Source organism: Podarcis bocagei, assembly GCF_964188305.1.
Source record: "Podarcis bocagei genome assembly, chromosome: 16".
In the NCBI taxonomy this organism is placed as follows: Eukaryota; Metazoa; Chordata; class Lepidosauria; order Squamata; family Lacertidae; genus Podarcis; species Podarcis bocagei.
This window is the reverse complement of record NC_138142.1, coordinates 40954392-40963762: the sequence shown is the minus strand read 5'-3', so window position 1 is coordinate 40963762 and position 9371 is coordinate 40954392. Positions and strand designations below refer to the sequence as shown.

Here is a 9371-nt window from a genome sequence, read left to right as displayed (position 1 = left end):
TGTTTTGTATGGAACAGTAGCGACGTCTTCAGGCGCAAGGAGAGCCCGGGCGATTTCAAACGTCTCCTCTCCGCAGACGCTGAAGAATACCGCCCTCTTCTTGGCGTCTTCTTCATCGGTTACCCCCTTGGCTTCTAGGAGGAAGATGAAACGGGAGGCGTACGCTTCCCAGTCCCCAGATACTGGGTTGAATGGCGAGAAGCTGCTGTTGGCTGCCATTCTGAGTTCCTTGTGTCCCGGAGCTGAAGCCTGGATACACGGTGCGAGGCAGCGGTGCGGCAGGTGGCGGTGCTGCGGTGCTGTGTGTGGCAGTCAGCTCAGCGGGATCCCATCCTCGTCGCCAGTGAAATATACTCAGAGTCGCAAAGTGATTTCATGCTCTTTATTCAGCTCATAGTGGTGAGGAGGAATGGAAGTTCCCCATGAATGTCTGCTTTATATACATTATTTACACAATGGGCCCCACGTGATTGGCTAATTCCAGGATTAACCTATAGGCCAATCAGGTTGCGGATTCACTCCCATCTGGAGCTGGATTGGGTGGCTCCTGCGGACCAATCAGACTGCTGCATTCTGGATCCTATTGTTCTAGGACCAATCAGACTGCTGCATTTTGGATCCTATTGTTCTAGGACCAATCAGACTGTCACATTCTGGATCCTATTGTTCTAGGACCAATCAGACTGCTGCATTCTGGATCCTATTGTTCTAGGACCAATCAGACTGCTGCATTTTGGATCCTATTGTTCTAGGACCAATCAGACTGCTGCATTTTGGATCCTATTGTTCTAGGACCAATCAGACTGCTGCATTCTGGATCCTATTGTTCTAGGACCAATCAGACTGCTGCATTCTGGATCCTATTGTTCTAGGACCAATCAGACTGCTGCATTCTGGATCCTATTGTTCTAGGACCAATCAGACTGCTGCATTCTGGATCCTATTGTTCTAGGACCAATCAGACTGCTGCATTCTGGATCCTATTCAACTCAGTACATAACACTGCCGCTGAACTCTGCTCGTGTTTTCAAAGAATGTGTTCCACCCATGCTCCCTCCCTGTTTAATTTCTCATAAATTTCCCATCAAGTTGACCGAATGGCTTTAAGGAATAAGCTGCCCGGGCAGATTCGAGGTGCATTTGTGCATGCTATTATAGATGGCGAAGCAGCGATAAGGAATGCTTTTGCATAATCAAATGCTCTGTTTTGTATGTATGAGTGCAACTGCATGACATGATTAAAAAAATCGCAGCTCTACAACCGCCCCGATAAAAAGCTTCTCCTTGTCTCGCATTCCAGCTGTGTGAGGTTAAATGAATAATGATGGAGTTGGGGGAAAACCGGCTGCACTGGATCAGAGATAATTAAGACCTAATTGGTTTGGGGGCTAAAGCTTCAGGGCTCCCCAGTTTCTATTAAGACTGGGTGTACTCCTTAAATGAGGCTCTGTTCTTACTCATGTTTAATACTGAGACTACCCCTCTGAAATCACTTTGCGACTCTGAGTATGGATCCTATTGTTCTAGGACCAATCAGACTGCTACAGTTTGGATCCTATTCAACTCAGTACATAACACCCTCTCAGTTGTATCCCTACACATGTCGCATACCTAATTTGAAAGTAGATCTAATCACAGGGAAACCCCTGCTATAAATAAGTCAGAAATTAGATTGTTTTAACAAAAGGGGGAAAAAACCTCTATGGAAAATCACTTTTTAAAATTCCCTGCTCTCTGGCGCCATCTGTTGCATGTTTATAGCGGATTCAAATCGCTGTTTCTTTACTAATGTAGCTGAGTCCTCAGATATGGGAGGAGCAGACTCTGGTTCCTCTGTGATTGGATGGCGCCGATTTCACTCTGCGCATGTTCTGGGGATTCCGTGAATTGCTTCTACACCCCATATTTTGTAAGCTCAAGGCCTGTTGGTTTAAATAGGTCATGTGGCACTTCAAATAGGTCCCGGGCACTGGACTGAGTACTGATCCCTGAATTAAGTTGTTACGACAGAGAGGGCTGTTGCGACTTCAAAAAAGGCTGTTGTTATTTCGACTGTGCAATTGTTTTGTTCAGTGGTGTGTCTCTGTGGGTTCTTCCAGGCCCTCGCGGGTCCCGGAGGCGGCGACCCGGGCAGGTTGAATGAGAGTGAGTGGATCAGGATCCTAACCGAACGGAGTCCCCAACATCTAAACAGAGGCAAGGTCTAGTTTGCAAAGCTTGCAAGTTGCTGTTTCTGGGGAAAGGAGTTGAGTTCAGCCATGCTGGCATTCTATGCAATGCACTAAAACGGCGTTCTCATGGGCCCCAATAGGTTTTTCAGGGGCTCTTCCCTTCATAATAAATAATAATAATAAAAATATTTTTTTATCAATACTCCGCCCTTCCCGGTTCAGAAAACCGGGCTCAACAAATTTAAAACACTTAATTGATGCAACAAAAACAGCATAAAATACGGTATAAAACATGAATAACAATTAAATCAAAAATCAATTTAGGGGGGAAATCCATCCAATAAACATCAGATGATCACCAGGGCTAGCTGGCTAAATTAGCCCTATTTGGGCCAGCGAGGAGACCAGGGGAGAATTAGCTGTGGGATCCCAGAGTGGGGAATCTTCATAAAAAGGGGAGGGGGAGGGAAGGAAGGGGAATAAAAGATCAGGCTAAGTTCAAATTGAAAGCCAGGCGGAATAGCTCTGTCTTACAGGCCCTGCGGAAGGAAGTTAAATCCTGCAGGGCCCTGGTCTCCTGGGACAGAGCATTCCACCAGGTCGGAGCCACCACTGAAAAGGCCCTGGCCCTGGTGGAGGATAATCTGACTTCCTTAGGGTCCGGGACCTCTAAACTATGATTATTCAGTGAATCTGCTTTTGAGGTGACCCCTTCAGAGTGTACAAGGCAGCTTCAAATATTCCTAACATGTTTAGAAGCAGTCTGGCTTAATCCTTTCTTTCTCCCACAGTGTTCGTCTCGTACCACAAGATGACTGGGCTCCAGGTGGAGGAAGCTATGAAGAAGTACTTAGAGGGGAAGGCCCTCGAGGCTGGCTTGACCCTGGGTAGGTAAGGGGGCGTGGGCTTGATGTGACCCCCCCCCCCACAGAGCCTTTCTATCTGTCGTGCTTGGAGGGGGGCGGTGTATGAATGCACAGATACCTTGGTCAGACCCCACATGGAATACAGTCATACCTGGGGTTACAGACACTTCAGGTTGTGTGAGTTCGGGTTTCGCACCACGCCAAACCTGGAAGTACCGGAACAGGTTACTTCCGGGTTTCAGCGCATGCGCAGAAGCGCTAAATCGTGCTTTGCGCATGCGCAGAAGCGCCAAACCGCGACCTGCACGTGCGCAGGTGCGGCACTGCGGGTTGCGGATGCTGCGGGTTGCGAACGTGCCTCCCGCACAGATCATGTCCGCAACCCGAGCGTCCACTGTACTGTGTCCAGTTCTGGGCTCCCCAGTTTAAAGAGGGTGTTGACAAGCTGAAATGTGTGCAGACCAAGATGATCAAGGGTCTGGAAAACAAGCCTGATGAGGAACGGTTGAAGGATTGGGTACCTTTTGTTACGATATAGAAGCAATGCGGCCGCGAGCTACTGCTAGCTTGAAAGCAAAACATAATGGGAATGTTGGGACTGTTCCGTGGGAAACAGAGGGACAATCTATTCACAGTGCGAAGCACCGGAATTAGCTCAGAGTGTAATATGAGCTGTACAGGAAGTACGGGAGGAGTTTGTCTCTCTGCTGTTGGAGTTTGAAGAGAGCAGACGTGTTTTCTGTAACGCTGCAAAGACAGAAATAAAGGCATGTAAATACGTTTCTGTCTATCTCTCTTTCCCCTGCCTGGGGGGGGGGGGCAGGAAAGAGTGGTGTGTTCTTCTCACGCTGAGGATAAGCCGGGTGCCTGTAGAGTGGCCAGTTTCTCCTGATAAAGGCTTGATTCCCAACATCTGGTAGCAAGGAGCCGGTGGTTTTGATCCATGAAAGCAACGAGAGAGGTTGATGGATCGTACTTCATCCTCTGCAAGGAGATAAGGAAGATATGGTAGCGGACGGATGGAAGCTATCTACTCTTGACTCTGGCCTCATCTGCCGTAAAGGAAATAACACACCAAACATGCTCAGAGACACTCTCGTCCTTGATGACATTTCATGTTTTCTGTAGAGAGGTCTGGCCAGGAACAAGCAGGAACTGTGAGATTAGAAACCTGGGTTTGGAGCAACTCTGACAGAAACGCTCACAGGATGGGCTAGTCTCTCGCTGTTGGCCTAGTCTACCTCGCAGGGTTGGTTGTGAGAATACAGTGGGGTGATTTCTCCCCCATAACCAACTGGGCATGACCCAGAGCAGTTTGGTTGAGGAGGAGGAAGTCAACAGGTCAAGTTGCTCCAGCACAGAGCTGTAATGTTGTTGGGGAATTTCTACCTGCGATGCAGTGGTTAAAGACGCCCGAAAAGCTGGGGATTTTAGAAAAGAAAGACTGGCTTGTTTTGGGTTCTTCTTCTTTGGCAATCACTCATAGCCAAGTAAGATTGTCTTCCATAAACACAGTTTTAACAATGAGTCCGTAAGTGACTGTGGAGGCCAATTCTGGATCCACACGTCCTTCCACAGTGGGGACATTGGTTTTCGGGTGGGAGCTGATCACGGTGTGGATTTGCCAAGCGTGCCTTCCTCCTAGCATGTTTCTCCCTTGCGTCCTGAGTTTGAGTGTCTTCAAAGCCCATGACTGTTCTCCAACTGGAGCGCTCACAGGCCAGTGTTTCCCAGTTGTCAGTGTTTATACTACATTTTTTTAGATTTGCCTTGAGACAGTCTTTAAACCTCTTTTGTTGACCACCAGCATTACGCTTTCCATTTTTAAGTTTGGAATAGAGGAGTTGCTTTGGAAGACGATCGTCAGGCATCCGCACAACATGACCAGTCCAACGAAGTTGACGTTGAAGAATCACTGCTTCAACACTGGTGATCTTTACTTCTTTCAGTACACTGGCTTTAGTTCACCTGTCTTCCCAAGTGATGTGTAAAAATTTTCGGAGACCCCATTGATGGAATCTTTCGAGGAGTTGGAGATGGCGTTTATAAGTGGTCCATGTTTTCACAAGCGTACAGTGTTGTTTTGGGTATGCTTCAGATAACTGAAGATGGTTTTCAGAGACGATATGAGAACATGTTGGTTATCCGATTGGTTTATTATTATTCTAAATCCATGTTCTTTTGCAGTCTCCATCCTCAGAAACACCCCTCTTTATTTTGCCACAAAGCTCTACCAAGCGGTTAAGGTAAGGAGAATTAATCCACCCTTATTTCTCTCTTTCGCTCTGTCGCACAAGTGTATCCTTCCCTTTCTCCAGGAATTTGAATAAAGTGTTTTGGGCACCAAAACGGCTGCAGACAGGGCATGGCTTGACGCGAAATGACTGCTCTGCTGTTGCTTTTGGATTGCAAATGAGACATGATTTATTGCACTTGTCAACACCTTTAGAGTCACACTGTGTTTCCTTTTGTGCCCTAAATCGGCGGGGTGGCATAACGGAATGACAATGTCTTTTGTATAATTAATTGCACGAGTTATAATTTTGTCGCAGCGGATGGCGAGATGAAGAACGGAAGGGCTGGTGTAATTCCTCCTTACATCCCCAGTAAAGGAGCTGTTTGCCCTCTGCCACAGCCTTGCAAACAACCCCACCCAATTCACTAGCCTGTGAAGAAGAGCAATCCTATCCTGATGGCTGTGCCTGCCTCTCTCAGCTTTCTTAAACTGCGAGATTGCTATGACATCTACAATATATAGATATCCTAACCCTCACCTGCCTGCTCTTTAAAGGGTCCAGAAACCAGCCCAAGAACTCTGGCCCGCATCCTGATTTCCCGTAGCGAAACCGACCTGCTCAGCATCCGATCCGAGTTCAGGAAGCATTATGGGATTTCTCTCTACTCCTTCCTCCAGGTAAGGGCGCCAGGCTTTCTTTACTGCGGGTGGGGAGTGGGCAGAGATGGAGGGAGGAAGAGCAGGGGTCCAGGGCTGCTCCTCCTCTCCTTTTCCATCCCAGCCGGTCCGTGAAACGACATGCAAACTCGGAACCTAAGTTTGCTGATTTCCTCCTCCCTCGTTATCCGTTTTCTTTTTGTGCCGTGTCCTTTTTCCTGAAGTGAGGTGTAAGAGGAGGGAGCCTATTTTGGCTGAAAAGTGGGGATGGCTTTAAATGAAATTAATCTGCTTGGCCATGATGGGATATTTAGTTAGCTAGACCTTCCGTCAAATCCTACCGGGATCCCGTTTTGCAGAGATTATTAACAGGGTTCTCTTGTCAGATATATGTATGTTCAGGTCAGCAGAGGGGAATAGAATATCTCCTCTTTTGGATATTGTTTAGCCGTGTCCACCTCTTCGTGACCCCCTGGACCAGAGCACGCCAGGCACTCCTGTCTTCCACTGCCTCCCGCAGTTTGGTCAAACTCATGCTTCGAGAACACTGTCCCACCATCTCGTCCTCTGTCGTCCCCTTCTCCTTGTGCCCTCCATCCTACCCAACATCAGGGTCTTTTCCAGGGAGTCTTCTCTTCTCATGAGGTGGCCAAAGTCTCGTAGCCTCAGCTTCAGGATCTGTCCTTCCAGTGAGCACTCAGGGCTGGTTTCCTTCAGAATGGAGAGGTTTGATCTTCTTGCAGTCCATGGGACTCTCAAGAGTCTCCTCCAGCACCAGAATTCAAAAGCATCCATTCTTTGGTGATCAGCCTTCTTTATGGTCCAGCTCTCACTTCCATACATCACTACTGGGAAAACCATAGCTTTATAAGTGCTTAATTCTGGGTGGGCTGTGCCCCTTACTCAATTACGCAAAGCCTTCTAAAATCCCTTTTTATCTTCCATCAGGCTGAAATGAATGGCAACTACCAGACCACCTTGCTTGGTCTGTGCAGAGCAGAAGATCTGTAAGTTATGCCTCTGCTGACGAGCCTCTGCGTGCAAAAGCAGTCCACCTCTGAATACCAGGCAAATGCTTACATCAGCCAACCACCTCTTCCTCCTGAAGGCCCTGGAGTCCGGCCAAAAGTCACCCTCAGAGGACCTTGATTCTCCATTTGCGCTAATTTCTTCTTGTTTCTCGGTTGGTTCTGGAAATATTCGGGGGGGGGGCTGGGGCTGGGAATGATTTAAGGAGAGAGAGATGCCGTACGTATTTCTTGCTGAGCCAATGCAAACTGTGTTTAATTTGGTTGCGAACATCCAGCCAATTCTGTGCTGGAAAGCAAAATGGAATTAATTGCTCGCGAGTCGTGAAGGTGATACGCTACCGCCAACATCAGAGACCGTTTCTCCACTGGACACTGCTGGTTGCCTTTTTCTCTGGGCGATACGAACCAATCAGGGATCCTGTGCTGAATTTGCATTTACAGAAGCTGGAATCTGGAACACCTGTGGCCCTCCAGGTGTGGTTGGACTCTTATCACCTGTAGTCAGTGTTGGTGGAAGTTGTAGTCCCTCAGTATCTGGGGAGAGGGGACAGGTCCCCCTCATATCCATCCCAGCAGCAAAGGACAACCTATCAGCCTTTCTCAGGAACTACAACATCCCCTTACCTGGAACCGTGTAGTTTAACATATACCGTATTTTTCGCTCTTTAAGATGCACCAGACCATAAGATGCACCTAGTTTTTGGAGGACAACAAGAAAAAAAATATTCTGAATCTCAGAAGCCAGAACAGCAAGAGGGATCGCTGCGCAGCGAAATCAGCAATCCCTCTTGCTGTTCTGGCTTCTGGGATAGCTGCGCAGCCTGCATTCGCTCCATAAGACGCACACACATTTCCCCTTACTTTTTAGGAGGGAGAAGTGAGTCTTATAGAGCAAAAAATACGGTATATTGCAGGTCTTTCTGTCTTGGTAAGCTCACCTTTTTTCCACCACCTGACCTATTTAGCTCCACTTCTTTAAAAATGAAGTATGTGATAATAAAGTACCTCTGAGCATATAATGGAGTGTTTTTTCCCCTCTTGGGGCAGATGTAAAGTTTTGGCACCCCACCCCCCCATTTTACAAACTGAGTTGGGCTGCGCTCTCTCATCAGTCAATTCCTTTTATCGTTCAAAAACAGGCCGGGAAATTGCCTCCGTTAAGTCAGGCAGCAGATTGGGTGTTAAGAATGGGAAATATTGCAAAAAAACTGTGAGGGGCAGGAACTTCGAAGAGGCATTCCTTCTTTTCCACCAGGCATGATGGGACAATACTGCAGTTCTAGAAGAGGCAGGCCACTTGTTTCATGCACTAAAAAGGAGCATGTTTTCTTGTCTACCCTGAGAGGCAGACTAGGCAGAGAGGCAGCTTCATGGACGAGCGGGGATTGAACCCTGACCTCCCCCAAGTCCTAGACCAATTCTCTTAGCACTGTACCATCCTGGGTCTCTACCCGACACTGGAGTTCCCGCTCCTCCATCCCTCAGTGGATCTCATCACGGCTGCCCCAAATATTTTTGTTTTCTTGGATCTAGTTTAGGGAATTCAATTCCCACCCGGTGTTTTTACCATCCACCATTTTAATTTTTAAAACGTCTCCAAGTCCTTCTCCAATTATGCTCTTGGATTCCTGACAAGAGACCTGAAGACCCTGGACTGTCCCCATTCCTGCCCACCCCCCACCCCCCCCGGCAAAGCTGTAGATAAAAATTACCTCAGCACTGGGCTGTGTAAGAATGTGGCTGCCAGACTGGTGATTGGGAGCGGCCGCCGAGACCACATAACACCAGTCCTGAAAGACCTACCTTGGCTCCTAGTACTTTTCCAAGCACAATTCAAAGCGTTGGTGCTGACCTTGAAAGCCTTAAACCAGACATAGGCAAACTCGGCCCGCCAGCAGTTTTTTGGGGCTACAACTCCCATCATCCCTGACCACTGGTCCTGTTAGCTAGGGATGATGGGAGTTGTAGTCCCAAAACAGATGGACCACGTTTGCCTATGCTTGCCCTAAACGGCCTTGGCCCACTATACCTAGTGTCCACCCCCATCATCCAGCCTGGACACTGAGGTCCAGCTCCGAGGGCCTTCTGGCGGTTCCCTCCCTGCGAGAAGTGAGATTACAGGGAACCAGGCAGGGGGCCTTCTCGGTGGTGGCTCCTGCCCTGTGGAACACCCTCCCATCAGATGTCAAGGAAATAAACAACTACCTGACTTTTAGAAGACATCTGAAGGCAGCCCCGTTTAGGGACGTTTTGACTGCTTGATGTTTTATTGTGTTTTTAATATTCTGTTGGGAGCCTCCCAGAGCGGCTGGGAAACCCAGGCAGGTGGGTGGGGTATAAATTATTATTATTATTATTATTATTATTATTATTATTATTATTATTATTAACACATCCTGCTCCTCTCAGG

The 9371-nt window shown here is 47.9% G+C and overlaps 1 protein-coding gene across 1 annotated transcript in view; it reads left to right on the top strand.

The window, feature by feature from the left end:
• Positions 1-7980, top strand: part of ANXA9 (annexin A9) — an 18422-nt gene extending 10442 nt beyond the window's left edge. Inside the window, exons 9-13 of the mRNA XM_081173954.1 lie at positions 2100-2196; positions 2963-3058; positions 5225-5283; positions 5829-5951; positions 6879-7980. Of these exons, the coding sequence (XP_081030080.1) occupies positions 2100-2196; positions 2963-3058; positions 5225-5283; positions 5829-5951; positions 6879-6941 (438 nt within the window). The 3' untranslated portion in view covers positions 6942-7980. The remainder of the gene's footprint in view (positions 1-2099; positions 2197-2962; positions 3059-5224; positions 5284-5828; positions 5952-6878) is intronic.
• Positions 7981-9371: the final 1391 nt, after the last annotated feature.